Source organism: Neodiprion fabricii, chromosome 2, assembly GCF_021155785.1.
Source record: "Neodiprion fabricii isolate iyNeoFabr1 chromosome 2, iyNeoFabr1.1, whole genome shotgun sequence".
Lineage (NCBI taxonomy): Eukaryota > Metazoa > Arthropoda > Insecta > Hymenoptera > Diprionidae > Neodiprion > Neodiprion fabricii.
The window spans coordinates 39,540,813-39,555,300 of record NC_060240.1 but is presented as its reverse complement, the minus strand read 5'-3'; the positions used below and the strand labels follow the sequence as shown (position 1 = coordinate 39,555,300).

Sequence of the window (14,488 nt, the reverse complement as noted above, 5' to 3'; positions counted from 1 at the left end):
GTCAAATATTTGACAGCCGATAGCCTCCTCCTCTCGGTGAATAAACATCATGTCTAAAATAAAAGGTTCTCTTAGGTACGAAATTAGGAATGAATAAGATTCTTAATTAACCGAAGGAACTGGAGGTAGCGTAATGGGGAAATCAGCAACAATGCCTAGTATACGGATAATGAAACCACGCAAAGAAGAAATTTCGTATTCAGCTTACTTCTAGAAGGTAAAGGAAGTCCCGCGTATATCGGCTTACCCATTGTCCCGGTTTCATGTTTTTGCGACGAGTAATAAAGAAGAAATTGCCTTCGTAGCTGATCGATAAAGAAGATTGTTAGAAACATGACGTATTCACGTCCCTCTTTACTTCTCGCTCACGAGGAAACAAATGTGTTTTCGATTAAAAGACAATCAAACATTTAACTCTTCAATGCAATGGCACGTGTTCCGCGCATCGAGGGTACGAAATGTACGCTGAAAATTAGCTCCGTGGTACAACCTACACGAAAACCCCATGATGGACCGTTACTATCTACCAACGGAAGTGGTAATCCACAACTCCCCGAAGGACTGTTGGGTTTCCTATCTCGGGGGTGTTTACGACTTGACGGATCTCTGCGGCCTGTATCAAGGCAGTGATCAGATCAAACCGATCCTCGCCCACGCCGGCAAAGATATAAGCCACTGGTTCGATCACCGCGTAAACGACATCCGGCACTACGTTCATCCGGTGACAGGAGTCGCCGTACCTTACTGTCCGCATGGACCTATTCCTGACGTCAATCCTGCGGCACCAACTGCGTCTTGGCGACCTTTGGATCGCTGTCCTTGGTGGCTAGAAGAAAGATATAAGATTGGGAACCTTACTAGAAATCCGAGACCTTGCAAGGTCCTGAACGTCCTCGTCGGTACCCAGGCAGTGATATCGGTGAGCATGAGAAAGTGGAAACCTGATATCGGGGTTCATCTTCCTCAATACTTGACTGGGATAATAATTGCCGTGTACAGGTTTGCGAGGAGGATAACATCGAACGAATCCAGGAACGATTTTTGGGTTTCAACAACCATGGCGTCTCGTACACTTGGAAATTCGAAGGAAAAGACATTGATTCTCGCTGCACCTTGACCGAAAATGGGATCCTTGATGAGAGAGATCGATTCATTGCCGCTGGACTTCCAGATGATTTTTATATACCTTGCTTGCTTTGCTACTACAATGACGATCTAACTGAGGCTTGAATTTGACAAAATGAGAAATAAATGGATCTTATTGCTGTCAGACGGCAGGGTTTTTATTCACAAATGTGTCGCATTTTGCAGACTTATTATGTCACGTTTGCATAAAATTAAACTAATTAATATTTCAAGAGTCCGTGCCATTAACTTCTATTTTTAAGCAACGCTTCTACACAATGATTTCTCCTCAAAGCTGTGTCAGTTACCGTGTTCAAAAGACATTTCTAAATCTATATGATGAAGTCTCTGCAAGGTGTGGAATTCTAGTTGAACATTATGAATCATTGTGATGGTGAAACTACAATCCTCCCTGTGAAGATAATTGTACATTTATGCAACTTTCGATTACACACAGACTTAACCCTCTAAAGGCAACCTTACTTATATTACCTAGGAATAAGACCGAGGTGAACTTGGCTAGTTCCTGTTTAGCATTAATGAATTCGCACCTATATAATACCACCGTACACTTGACACTGTGGTGATTCCGTTTCACTATTTATCAAATAAAAATTATTAGTTAGGACCATTTTTATGAACAAAACTATTTCTGGGTAATATATATGGGCTGCTCGGGTAGGGATATCAGATAATTGCTGCCGGCAGAGGGTTAAAGTATATGTGCGCTTCGAGGCATGTACACTACATGACGAAAGCATATCCTATTTTTGTGTGGCGGGCTCTAATTGGCCGACGCTCGTCTCACTGAATCGGTAAAAATGATGACAAAAAATTCAACACAGTTGGCCTTGTGTTTTCTTCTATTTTCTAAGGAAAAATTTTTTTTTCTGAATGGATTTGTCCAACTTTCTCTCTGATAAAGCGTCAGACTCACAGCTGAGGAAGTACAAGAAAGATTATACTTATTTTTCTGGGCGAAAAATTTTTGGTCTCAGATTCGATTTGTATGACCCTTTTCTGACTAATCGGACCCCCAGGAACTCAGAAAACGCAGCAGAAAGTGCGTCGGACCAACAGCAGAGAAACGACGAGGGAAAAGCACTCGCTGAAAAATGGCAAAAACTCGGATACTGGTTTTTTGGCTGTAACTTTTTATCCGTTGCCCGCAGCGGATTGGGACTGCGCGCAATCGATTTCTCTCGCAGAATGACGTCGGAATAGTGCATGAAAGAGTTTATTCCAGCACTTTTCGAAATCGCGAAAATTTTCGCCAAGAAAGCAAAGGGGTTAGCCTTACTTTTTTTTTGAGCGAAAAATTTTTGGTCTCAGATTCGATTTGTATGACCCTTTTCTGACTAATCGGACCCCCAGGAACTCAGAAAACGCAGCAGAAAGTGCGTCGGACCAACAGCAGAGAAACGACGAGGGAAAAGCACTCGCTGAAAAATGGCGAAAACTCGGATACTGGTTTTTTGGCTGTAACTTTTTATCCGTTGCCCGCAGCGGATTGGGACTGCGCCCAATCGATTTCTCTCGCAGAATGAAGTCGGAATAGTGCATGAAAGAGTTTATCCCAGCACTTTTCGAAATCGCGAAAATTTTCGCCAAGAAAGCAAAGGGGTTAGCCTTACTTTTTTTTTGAGCGAAAAATTTTTGGTCTCAGATTCGATTTGTATGACCCTTTTCTGACTAATCGGACCCCCAGGAACTCAGAAAACGCAGCAGAATGTGCGTCGGACCAACAGCAGAGAAACGACGAGGGAAAAGCACTCGCTGAAAAATGGCGAAAACTCGGATACTGGTTTTTTGGCTGTAACTTTTTATCCGTTGCCCGCAGCGGATTGGGACTGCGCCCAATCGATTTCTCTCGCAGAATGAAGTCGGAATAGTGCATGAAAGAGTTTATTCCAGCACTTTTCGAAATCGCGAAAATTTTCGCCAAGAAAGCAAAGGGGTTAGCCTTACTTTTTTTTTGAGCGAAAAATTTTTGGTCTCAGATTCGATTTGTATGACCCTTTTCTGACTAATCGGACCCCCAGGAACTCAGAAAGCGCAGCAGAAAGTGCGGCGGACCAACAGCAGAGAAATGACGAGGGAAAAAGCACCAGCTGAAAAATGGCAAAAACTCGGATACTGGTTTTTTGGCTGTAACTTTTTATCCGTTGCTCGCAGCGGATTGGGACTGCGCCCAATCGATTTCTGTTGCGAAATCACGTAGGAATAGTGCATGAAAGAGTTTATTCCAGCACTTTTCGAAATCGCGAAAATTTTCGCCAAGAAAGCAAAGGGGTTAGCCTTACTTTTTTTTTGAGCGAAAAATTTTTGGTCTCAGATTCGATTTGTATGACCCTTCTCTGACTAATCGGACCCCCAGGAACTCAGAAAACGCAGAAGAAAGTGCGGCGGACCAACAGCAGAGAAATGACGAGGGAAAAAGCACCAGCTGAAAAATGGCAAAAACTCGGATACTGGTTTTTTGGCTGTAACTTTTTATCCGTTGCTCGCAGCGGATTGGGACTGCGCCCGATCGATCCCTGCTGCGAAATCACGTCGGAATAGTGCCAGAAAGAATTTATTCAAGCACTTTTCAAAATCGCGAAAACTTTCGCCAAAAATACAAAGGGGTTAGCCTTATTATTCTGTTACCAAAACATCTTTCGTCACAGAATTGATTCGTGTCACCCTTCGCAAAAAAAGCAATTGAAGTGGTATGGTACCAACAGCTGTGACAACATGAAAAGTACACAGGGGTATTATTTATTTATTGAATGTAATACAGGATACATGCAATAGTAACAATACAACATCATATATACAGTATCCAGCACATGTACATTGCACCTGTGCGTAGGACAGGACTTTGGCTATTCTCACAAACTACAAAAATAACTATTTTATCCCATCATTTTCGCATGCCGCTCAAAGTAATGTATATTGCACTTTTTCTGCCTTATATTTTCGTTGTGTTTCACTTTATGTTACATATTATTTGGCTACTTGTCGAAGTACTATACACTGATACTCACACATATGCACTAGAAATAAGGCATATTGAATAAACTGTAACTGAACTGAAACAAAAGCTTCGTAGCTATGAATTTTTCATATTCCTTGCCCATCAGGGATGACACATTTTCCGGCCGTAACTGTTGCCCGACGAATTGGACCCTCAGAAACACAGAAAGGTTGCCAAAAAGAATGTAGGACCAACAGCAGCCGAATTACGAAGAAAATCTTTCATTTTTTAGACTGTAACTCTTGATCCACTGCTTGCAGCGTATTCGGACTGTGCGTAATCGATTCATCTCGCCAAATTACGTCGGAATAGTGCATCGAAGAAATAATTCTGGCGATTTTCAGAATGGTCACAATTCTCACCAAAAATCCAATGGGGATAGTATAATGTTTTCTCAGCAGAACTCTTTCGTCTCCGAATCTACTTGTACGAATCTCTATAGACCAATTGGCTCTCTAAGAATGCGAAACAGACTTCTAAAACAGCGTGGGAACGATATTCACTAAATTTTTCGAGGTCGAAATCATAATTAGACAATTTATGCATTTATGTGTATAATTTCATGCAAAGCAGGAGAAATTAATCATTCAGTACAATTATAACACGTAACGTATAATTAGCTGTTCTAGATCACCTCAGATGGCTTGAGCGTAGGATGAGGTGTGTCACTTTCTCAATAACATCAGGATGACAAAGGGCATTAACTACGTCATTTCTTATTTGTTGATGCACCGAGCTTTGGTTGGAGCGATTCATTTCCAAATATTTGTGTTTAATGTTTGGGAATCTGTCTCGATTTTTTGAAAGCAATTCTTGCAATTCTTCATTTTTTAATACAGGAATGAGTGTTACGTAATTAAAATATTGTTCCACCAACTCTTTTGCTGACCAGCGAGTTTCTTTAAATTTTTTAACTGATGGTGAATCGTCTTTTTCAACATTGCACTTCTCAATACATGTTTGTATCTGAAATCAAAATATATTCAATGCAAATGCGCTCAACAATGAACCAGTACGGTCTCAATTCAGAAATGGCAGCTTTATTATATGTAATGACTCATAAACATTGAAAAAGATTGCTCTTACTAATCTCACAGCCTCACTTGGTGCGTGAAGTGTTTTATCAGAAGTAGGAATGAATCCTTTTCCAATCTCCTTGACTATTAAATTAACAAGAGCCTCGCCGACTCTGGAGTGACAATCTGCTGCTAGTGGAATCCATATATTGACACTAATGCTTAAATCAATGGATTCGACATAATGCCACCATCCATTAGGGACCAGTAATACCTGTCCAGGTTCCAGTATTACCATTCTTGCTTTTGGGTCAGTTCTTAGTAGAGCTTCCTCATCATCTTTTGATGGGCAAAAGAAATTAAAGCTACTGTAAACTGTTGACTCCTCATAGGGGACTCTTGTCGGTTGAAGTTTGTTGTGAGAGTCTGGTGAAAATAAAAGCCATCGCTTTCTGTACTTGATAGAAAATCATAGCACAGATAGTTATATGTATCAGCAAAGAATCAGTGTTAAACAAGGTCAATAATACCGCTGCATCGTTAGTCACCTTCCATGTACTTGAGCCACTAGATTACAGCCGTAAGTGTCCTGATGACAATTAGTATGTGCTCCTTGGCTTCCAATCCACAATGTGGAATCTTCACCCCGTTGGTCGAACCCAAACCTTTTCCAATCAAATGATGAAAGTATTTCAGGATGATGACTAAACCATTCATGCATATACTTGTAATCAAAGTACTGCCACTCGTTACTCTCCACTAGAGTTCCAACATTTTCAAGAAAGTTTCTCATGGTCATGCTCTTTACATCGCATTTCAAATCCCATTGTGGTTCCTAAAAGTACGAAAAAGTCTGAAATATTGGTACATCCATAAGTACTAGAATACAAATGCTTGAATTCCTGTACCGTCGTTCTGGCATTGAAACCAATTCTAAATGGCAGCTTTAAATCTCCAAGTTTTTCAGCGAGATCATTGGGATTCCAGTCAAGGAATTTCCATAAGTGTTTGCCATTGGAATCACGTAGCAAATTATTAAAGACTACTGGTTCTATCAACTGAAGAATTGCATGTCTCAGCGTAGTCTCCGAGGGTTCTTGAAGGCTAGATGTCGATTGCATATTTGAAGATTTACTATGACGGTATTTAGGATAATGTGGGAGTATATTTAGGAGAAATTATACTTCGTGGAACCTTGTTTTGGTAGGAAGTATCACCCGTTACAAACGAAAAGCCCTTGAGCCCATTGAATACTTGAGCAAACCTAACCTGCCCTAACAAACATACTTGTGTTAGAGATGGCGCTAGCTGCGCAAATGAACGAACTAACGCGGTTTATATGAAGATAATATGAGGGGTTCAGTGCCAGAATAGCCCAACTTGTCGACGAGGCTCACTATACAATCGTAAGCAGTTGCAAAAGAATTTGAAGAAATACGAATACAACCAATAACTGTTTGACAATGTTTAATATACCTGAAACAGGAATGACAAATCACCCAGAACTTGTATTTTCTTCATTGTGTATTGACTTGTCCTCCTTTTTAGCAGACTCCTCAAATTAGACAAATTGTATATTTCGGCAGATAATTTCGGAAGTAATGTGTATCCTTAAACTCAAGTCATAATAATAAAGTATATTCTTCAGTCGAAGTGCAGGGACTCGGATTAGATTTTGATGTATGCGTGCTGATAACAAATCTTGAACTGATGTTTCAGCTTGTGATTATCAATGTTAAATTGGAGTTCCAGAATACTGTCCATTGAATGTGCTCTTATCAGAACATGAAAGTAAAATGGGCGAACATATTTTTTTACGGTAATTTTCAGTTCGTTATTTTTATTAGAAATCAAATAAACTCTTTAATCAAACAATTGCATATTGTTCGTACAGTAGCTCTCGCACTTTGTAATATTCTTCGGAAATGCATCCCTCGAGGATTACTTTACCTGCCTCATGCTGTAAACAGAAAACTGTCTGTAACTATTGCCATAGTATAGTATCGTAATAAATAATATTTTATACAGCTGTTATTCTGCCAATGAAAGTTTTTTTTTTTTTTACTAAAATCAAAGTACATATATAGAAATCAGTTCCAAGAACTGCACTTACCCTTCTAACTGCAATCGTGTTATTACAGCACCACAGAACACCACCACTGAATTCTGACGGAATGTTACTACGATTTAAGACCTGCTTGAAATCAGATAATTTCAGCTCATTTATAAAAGTCGTTTGATGTCCTGGAACCTATAACAGAAGAAAACGCAAAAGTACTGAGTTGCTTTTCCACCAAAAGAAATAAAAATTCTTAACGGATACTGCAAATATAAAACAAAAGACGCTCTTTTCAAACTTGATTAATGAAATAATGAATTTAATACCTCGTTGAGCGGTAGAGGTTCAAGGGTAAGTATTTGGTCCGCTTGATCAACGATTTCTGAAGAATCTGTATCAGCAACAGCATCGCGACGTATTTGATCGCGAACGGTCATCAGTGCGTCTATCCAAGCAACCTCTGTGTCTCCTCTACCCTTGGAGAAATTCAATCCACTGACCAATGCGTCTGTTAAACGAACCTACAAGCCCAAAAGTAGTTGACAATCAAAAGGATGTAAATGACAACGTTCAATTCATGCAAAAATGTTAAAGGAAAGAAATTGCGCACTTGGTAAATATGTGTTTCAGTCGTAGCGTCTAGGGTTTCTCCTCTGCCAGGGATGAACACTCTTGCTCCAGCGTTCTGAGCCTGTTGAGCAAGAACTTCGGTATCTTGTTGGGAGCCCCTGACCAAGACAACCCGTCTGGGTCTGAGCTGTGCAAGAATTTTTTGCAAAGATTCACCGTCAGAGCGACCCTCGAAATCTATGTACGTCACAGAAGCATTGACTGTAACTGTGCGTGTCATTTGAATACATTTGGTTGGTATGTCTGCTGCAATTTCTGGCTGTGGAGTGGCATCTTCTTGTTTTATTTCAACGTTCTCTTTATTGTCTTCCATTTCAGGCGTCGCTTCAGCTATTTTGTAGTCTTCTGGTCTAAAACATTGTCGATAAGAGATCAAACGATTATACTGTCCCGATTAAAATTTATGTAATGTAGTTTGTTGCAAAAATTTTCTACACACCTGATAATTTCCCCATACTCGTCCACTTTGATTTTCTCTTCTATGAATGGAAACATTGGATGCTGCTTCTTACTCTGCTTGAAAAAGCCTGGCTTGATTTCCTGTTTCACCAACAAGTCGTGCTTTCCTTTTGCACCACCAACTTCTATTTCGTCCTCAGATTCTGAGCTCACATCTGCTGTTTCCCTGATGAAAAAACGTGTTAAACATTGTATCATTATTAATGCTACTTTTTTCCAAGTAACTATGGCAATTTCTTTCACATAGTTATTTTGAAAATAATTTTCAGCCTGAATCACACTCACATTGCTTCTTGTTTTATTTGTTCTTGCTTTAACTTTTGCTTTTTCTGATACTCTTCTAACTCAGCACCTTCCAATTTGACACGCCTTTTTATTTCCAACGTGATGTTTCTGTTTCCACCGTGTTCCACCAAATCTCTCGCTAACGTACCGGGAGAGGTTCTGCTGGTAAGTATAATGCTGTTTTGCGGATTGCTGCACCATTGCAAAAAGAGTTCTCGTGAGAAACCACATTCCATGTCAGGTGTGCTTGCCAAAACAACCTAATGTATGAGTGAATTAGTCTATTTTAGATATAAATATGCTTCCAACTTTATACCTAACAATGCCAAAAAATTTTATTGCCCACCTTAGGACTTGGTACTTGATTGAGTTCGGCCATACTGTGACATAACTGTAAATGCTTGAATTGGAACGGATTGTTCCTGGCCCCTTCAAAACTCCGCATCAATTTATCGCTCATCCACTCGATTTGTGATTTGGCAAACTCGACAACATTATAACTAACATTGTTGAGAAGTGCTAGCGAGTAGGCAAGCAAACCAGATTCCTTATTTCGCCAAAGTTGATCCAACATGTGCGCCAGCTCCAGTACTCTGCCAGCTGTATCTACCCCTACCAGAACGTTGCCGCCACCTCGAAGAGTTTGTAGAATATTTGCTGGTGACGAAATCAATGTGATACATTTTTATCAAGCAGTGTGTTGTCTTGAGACTGAAATTCTCAGTGCCGAAGCTACTCACTCATAAGCTTTTCGTCTCTAGTTCTCCGCCTGGCTTGCTGGTACATAGCATTAAAAGCGTCAGTGATTAGCAGGGAGGGACGTTGCAGCCTTTCCAATTCGCATCCGTTCAAGTGCCTCTCCTTTTTGTGATTGAAGTCAACCGCATAAATGATGTCTTCTTCCCCAACCTTAACAATCTTCCAAATAGTTCCACCAATCATGTGGCCTGCTGGCAAAGGCGTCAATGTCACTCCATAGCCTTTACCTTTCATTGAGATGCTCTGATTATACTTTAGCTGAACTATCTTATCGAATGCAGCGTCAACGTCATCTAGCGTAAACAAGTCGAAATCCTCCATGTTATTACGAGACTGTAAGGAAATTAAGTGAATGTTATTTTTCAACATACCAAGATTATTGTTTGAATACATTCAATAGTTTTGTTGAATGCTCACCTGGTACATATCGTACATGAACATCTGGCCCATTTTGTAGACTGGAATTGTAGCATATATTGGACAAGTAAGGCCACATTTTCCCACTAAGTACGGTAGAGCACCCAAGTGCAATGGATCTGGGTATGACAGTAATACTGCATCGATTTGGTGAACGTGTCTAAAAAAATAATAACCATAGGTAACGAATGGATAAATTAAAACAAATTGTACTTAATATTCCAACTATTGATAAACGAGAATGATCCTAAAATAAATATTTTTTGGACAGTACAACGGTAGTTACTGTCGCAAAAACATAACTTTGCAATTGCAAAATGTTTAGCATTTTAAAACCTATATGAGAGGGTAGGTCAGGTTTCTGATACCGAAACAAAAGCCACCTCTGTGTGACAACTATATTTTGCAGTTTCATTACAATCAGGAGAGAAGTTTCACCTCTTGAGCTCCTTGATGAAATCCTGATCGAAATTTTCATCCCATCCACAATCAAGGAGTATTCTCAGCTCGTCGACTTGGAGTATATAACACGGAGGGGATTCGTCCATCGCTCCGGAAATGGCATGAAGTTTGATGATCGATGTCATGATGACTCGTGGGTCGACGCACCTAAAACAAGGCCGTTTTATCATATGTGTCAATACAGAGTATCTTCAATACCCGTCAAGCACAGAACATGGAACGAAGTGCTGCAAAAATTTACATTGAAGTGTAAGTAGACATGAAGAAAAAAATTAGTCGAGGTCTTATTCAATATTTAGCTGGTTCAGGCTAGCATTGGAAAAAAAATATAGAAGAGAAAAATTTTTGATCGTTAGGTCGTGATTATAACCTGCTAACGAAATGTTTTAATTGCTATAGAAAATGTTAACGATATAGCGATTTGCTATAGTCATACAATTCGGTTATACCTTGTACTTGTTAGAGTAGCGGTGATATTTAAAAACTAGCGAGTAAAAATATCATTTCACGTCATCTGAAACGACGAGAACACATAGTAAGTACGAAAACAAGGTGTATAGCTTTATGTGTTGATTTCTAGGTTATGTGTGTCATCGAGCCACGGACACTAGCGACCAGGCGCGTCGTAAGTAATATTAAGAAATCAGCTGCTCTCACGATGCAGTAATGGCGTGTGCGAGACGAAATTCAAGTTGATCTTGACTGACATTTATTCGTCGAGGTGTATTTCACCTGTAGAAAAGTAAATTTTCTATTTCAAATAAATCGATGTGTTGATAAACGGCAGTTTCGTAAAAAAACCTACGAAGAGTGACAGAATTAAATTGTGATAAACATCGGATCAGCTGATGAGTGGCAACAGTGAAACGAGGCTCATTGTTTTCGGTTATGGCGACAAGCAGCTCTGACGGATCTTGTGCAGCGCCCGCAGATTTTCAGCTTTCATCCGAATTGGGAGTCGTTGTCAGCCGTCTGAGCATCAATTTACTAAAGTGTCCGCTGTGCTACAATACCCGTAAAATTTTCTACTGTAGACACTGTATTCACAATGGGGATTTCGTACATTCAACTTCTGTTTACTCTGAACGGTACAGTCGGCTCGTGCAAAGATGCACCCCGCCATACGTATTGTTATTGTATCATATTTTGTTTTTTCCCTTTATTTTTACACAGTATTTTTATTGTTATCGCCACCAATTTATCCAAATATCCATCATTCACTATTGTTTATCCGATGTGATAGATTTACAATAATCATTTGTTAACTTATCCAAAAACCTACCTATATGATGTCAACAAAATATCTTCTTTATGTTAAATTTCTCTGCTTGGCTCTGATCAACGTGTGATGAGTCACCTGCTTGAGCTACATATTTTACATGATATCATTTCAGAACAACATCAGATTTGTCCTATTGCACTATTTATTTTAAATATACTCTTTCTTCCCCGATCCTGTAATCTTCATGCATAATATGCATGCCATAAATCGTCTCCAGAACATATGCGCATTAGGGTCAAAACGCACTGATATGATTACGTTGCAGTCAATGTTAGTTTGCAGAATTAATTGCTTTACTCGGTTTTCTTTTATTGCTTTTAACTACACTTGAATCAAACGATTCAGACGCTTTTATCACTCTTGTTGCAAAGATGTTGACTTGTAGTAATTGCTGGGTATATTGCTGAAATTCTGGATAATTTTTCTGTCCAATATTGACTAGTAATTCAGAGAACGGTAATGTGTATGTATTACCGACGTTATTCATAATCTAATTCATGTTCCTCAGGTTTGCGGATAAACAGTTACGGTTGCTACGGTTGAAAGCCGCAAAGTCCCAGCTTGAAGAAAAATGCATGAAAACCCTGGAAAAAATTAAATACAAGGACAAACTGGTAATATAAATTAAGTAACTCATTATCAATATCGTAATATACATTCCCATGAAAAAACAGTTTCTTATAACTTATTGTTCTGCTTTTAGATATGTGATATCAAGACCTGTAAAGATCGAATCAGGCTAGTCCAGTCTTTGGTGAATGAGACGAAGCAAAATATAAACACAGGTATTGCATAGGCAAGATTTAGGCGAAGTATGTTGCAGACTCATGGTGTCTAGCCACCAAAAAACCCTGATATTATCAAATTCTCCTAATAAAAATTCTTTTCAAGCAATCGCTTCATCAAACAGTAATAACCTGTTGAAATATTTAGGTATCAAATCATTTCGACCTTTTATTTTTCGTAGAATACGAGCTGAAAAGATTGTTAGTCGACATCTTGCGAAGTGATAAATTTTAAATACTGTATTTGCCGTACATCATGGCGGTATTGGGTTTTAATAGTGTCGGAAGAAATAGCATGTATATTTTTATTTATTTTTTAGGTAATCAAAGATTAAACATCCTTAAAGATGTTAATGCGCAATTGGCATTAAGATTGCCAAGGCATGAGGACCGAGTAGATAAATTGCAACGATACGTAATAGGAATAAAGGCGAAGCAAGAGAAGGAAAGGGAAGCTGTTGAGAGAAAGAAGCAATTGCACAAAAAAGTTGTTAGGATGGCTACCCAACAATTGATTGATTATATTTTTCCCATATCGCAGATAAAGCCCAGCCGAAGGTATGATTACTGTTTACACAATGATATTATAGTCTTTCACATTATATTTAATCACTCATTGTCAGGTAAAAATTGTGAGAAATATAAAAACTACTGTCATTATTTCATCTTCAAAGTTTGTACAGCAGCGAAGATGAGAGTGTCTGTGGAGACTTGGTAAGTTGCGCACTTGCAGATGCTTCCAGGACATCTTACGTTAGGGGCAGGTGGGTTAATGACACTGAGAATAGCCTGGAAATGCAACATTGCATTGTAGCCCCAACTTTACCAGGAACCGGAGATTATTCTGCTTATTCGGTTTGGGGTACGTACTCTACATTATATTGAACAAAATTGATCTCTTTGAGCTTGTAAAAAACTGTAGGGTGATTACAAAAATTTTATGACATTTCACAATACTTTCAATTTCTCGCTTAGAGTACATCCTCAATCTTTTAACACAAGTAACAGTCTTGTATAATCTGTGCGATTCTCCGAATTTGAGACAGCAAAATTTGCATTAAGACTTTCGAGAAAAAGGTAATTAAAAAAATTCATAATTTATAGTGGCGGCCAACAAAGATGGTGTACCAGGAGGAAACAAAGAAAATGCTATGCACAATCCGGGCTACAATATTAGCGCAGCTCTGACTTATACAACACAACTCGTTAATGTTCTTGGATTTTACCTGGATGTAAAATTACCATATAAACTGCCCTATAGGTTTGTTTCACAATTTTTGAGATTGGCGAAATTTTCTATTAACTAAATTATGATAGATAGCATATTTTCATTTCCAATTTTTTTTTTACCAATTTTTTTTGTTTGTTATTGTGTTCCAGTGATTTTTGCAGCAATGAAATGACGGACCAAAAATTTGCCAGAAAAGTGGCCAGGCTCAATAGCAATGTATTGCACTTATGTTTTACACAAAATACAAATCTTTCGTATTTACATCCCACCCACACATTGCAGAACATTATGCACTTGCTCAATACTGACATCAGCAATCTTGGAAGGTAAGTATTAACCACTATTGATGATTCGTAGGTGAATCACATTCTTTATCAACGAAAAATTCTTATAGTGATTGCTACTATTTTATTTTCACACTTCGGAGTAATATTCAAAGTATTCTTGTTTATATTCAAGATCACGTAAATTCGATTAACTATGTCTTGTTTATCTCTGATTAGAACTGGTCCAATCGAAACGGATTTACCAACTGCTGCGCTGATGCAAAGTCAACTGATTCCGGATTTAGAAGCTAGCGATGACTCCGCTTCAGATGACGAGGAAGACACTCCCAATTGGGAATGGGAGGCTGTGAGTATTGCTTTGTTCCGAATGATGAGTTCGTACCATGCTTTGAGCTTTACTAGAAGTCCAAAGTAAATTTTAAACTTTGTCTATCTGTATGCGAAGGTACCACATGTTATTTGCCCCGAGATGATGGTGCCAATTCCAGGGGGAATGATGGGCCAGCAATCATCGGCAAGCATGCAGGTGAACCAAAGTGTGGCCGGTGGACTTGTGACAAGTGCAGCAGCTAGCATAGCCTCGCTATGGCGAGGGTGGACTGCCAATAAATAGATTATAAAAGGGAAAAAATAGGACTCACCACAAGTGAGTTGCAGGAAATAAACCCAAAG

The 14,488-nt window shown here is 39.0% G+C and overlaps 4 protein-coding genes across 8 annotated transcripts; 2 read left to right on the top strand and 2 right to left on the bottom strand.

Moving 5' to 3' along the window:
* Window positions 1-166: 166 nt before the first annotated feature.
* On the top strand, window positions 167-1,230 carry LOC124175648 (cytochrome b5 domain-containing protein 1). Its single transcript, XM_046556050.1, has 3 exons — window positions 167-217; window positions 306-919; window positions 1,000-1,230. The coding sequence occupies exons 2-3, from the start codon at window positions 506-508 to the stop codon at window positions 1,228-1,230; spliced, it is 645 nt and encodes a 214-aa protein (XP_046412006.1). The 5' UTR covers window positions 167-217; window positions 306-505.
* Window positions 1,231-3,860: 2,630 nt separating this feature from the next.
* Window positions 3,861-6,446, bottom strand: LOC124175730 (HSPB1-associated protein 1). 3 transcript variants are annotated; one of them, XM_046556177.1, is made up of 6 exons: window positions 6,355-6,446; window positions 6,069-6,264; window positions 5,709-5,995; window positions 5,231-5,612; window positions 4,779-5,110; window positions 3,861-4,564 (listed from the first exon to the last, which is right to left on the bottom strand). In XM_046556177.1, the coding sequence occupies exons 3-6, from the start codon at window positions 5,957-5,959 to the stop codon at window positions 4,366-4,368; spliced, it is 1,164 nt and encodes a 387-aa protein (XP_046412133.1). In that variant the 5' UTR covers window positions 5,960-5,995; window positions 6,069-6,264; window positions 6,355-6,446; the 3' UTR covers window positions 3,861-4,365. The 3 variants fall into 3 exon arrangements, with proteins under 3 accessions (XP_046412133.1, XP_046412131.1, XP_046412132.1); XM_046556175.1 differs by having other exon boundaries at window positions 6,069-6,439; XM_046556176.1 differs by having other exon boundaries at window positions 4,423-4,620; window positions 6,069-6,439.
* A 537-nt stretch (window positions 6,447-6,983) lies between these two features.
* LOC124176534 (probable cleavage and polyadenylation specificity factor subunit 2) lies at window positions 6,984-11,018 on the bottom strand. 3 transcript variants are annotated; one of them, XM_046557943.1, is made up of 11 exons: window positions 10,889-11,018; window positions 10,208-10,378; window positions 9,770-9,929; window positions 9,334-9,685; window positions 8,940-9,250; window positions 8,594-8,853; window positions 8,289-8,474; window positions 7,830-8,199; window positions 7,546-7,740; window positions 7,274-7,411; window positions 6,984-7,120 (listed from the first exon to the last, which is right to left on the bottom strand). In XM_046557943.1, exons 2-11 carry the CDS (start codon window positions 10,354-10,356, stop codon window positions 7,028-7,030), a joined length of 2,214 nt encoding a protein of 737 aa, XP_046413899.1. In that variant the 5' UTR covers window positions 10,357-10,378; window positions 10,889-11,018; the 3' UTR covers window positions 6,984-7,027. The 3 variants fall into 3 exon arrangements, with proteins under 3 accessions (XP_046413899.1, XP_046413898.1, XP_046413900.1); XM_046557942.1 differs by lacking the exon at window positions 10,889-11,018 and adding an exon at window positions 10,681-10,829; XM_046557944.1 differs by lacking the exon at window positions 10,889-11,018 and having other exon boundaries at window positions 9,334-9,645; window positions 10,208-10,349.
* Window positions 11,019-11,100: 82 nt separating this feature from the next.
* Window positions 11,101-14,440, top strand: LOC124176535 (beclin 1-associated autophagy-related key regulator). The gene is made up of 9 exons (XM_046557945.1): window positions 11,101-11,319; window positions 12,022-12,127; window positions 12,217-12,298; window positions 12,619-12,856; window positions 12,973-13,160; window positions 13,403-13,559; window positions 13,679-13,855; window positions 14,033-14,162; window positions 14,262-14,440. Exons 1-9 carry the CDS (start codon window positions 11,120-11,122, stop codon window positions 14,427-14,429), a joined length of 1,446 nt encoding a protein of 481 aa, XP_046413901.1. The 5' UTR covers window positions 11,101-11,119; the 3' UTR covers window positions 14,430-14,440.
* The last annotated feature ends 48 nt before the right edge of the window (window positions 14,441-14,488 follow it).

Bases quoted from the DNA above. Each gene is read 5' to 3' on its own strand.
- LOC124175648 (XM_046556050.1), top strand. From the start codon at position 506: ATGATGGACCGTTACTATCTACCAACGGAAGTGGTAATCCACAACTCC. The intron at 920-999 runs GTGAGCATGAGA...TGCCGTGTACAG, and splicing joins GTACCCAGGCAGTGATATCG to GTTTGCGAGGAGGATAACAT.
- LOC124175730 (XM_046556175.1), bottom strand. From the start codon at position 6,281: ATGCAATCGACATCTAGCCTTCAAGAACCCTCGGAGACTACGCTGAGA. The intron at 5,996-6,068 runs GTACAGGAATTC...TCGTACTTTTAG, and splicing joins GTTTCAATGCCAGAACGACG to GAACCACAATGGGATTTGAA. The intron at 4,565-4,778 runs GTGATCTAGAAC...TCGTACAAGTAG, and splicing joins CTACGCTCAAGCCATCTGAG to ATTCGGAGACGAAAGAGTTC.
- LOC124176534 (XM_046557943.1), bottom strand. From the start codon at position 10,356: ATGACATCGATCATCAAACTTCATGCCATTTCCGGAGCGATGGACGAA. The intron at 8,475-8,593 runs GTGAGTGTGATT...TTTTTTCATCAG, and splicing joins CAAATAAAACAAGAAGCAAT to GGAAACAGCAGATGTGAGCT. The intron at 7,412-7,545 runs GTATTAAATTCA...CTTCTGTTATAG, and splicing joins AACCTCTACCGCTCAACGAG to GTTCCAGGACATCAAACGAC.
- LOC124176535 (XM_046557945.1), top strand. From the start codon at position 11,120: ATGGCGACAAGCAGCTCTGACGGATCTTGTGCAGCGCCCGCAGATTTT. The intron at 12,299-12,618 runs GTATTGCATAGG...TTTATTTTTTAG, and splicing joins GAAGCAAAATATAAACACAG to GTAATCAAAGATTAAACATC. The intron at 14,163-14,261 runs GTGAGTATTGCT...CTGTATGCGAAG, and splicing joins CCAATTGGGAATGGGAGGCT to GTACCACATGTTATTTGCCC.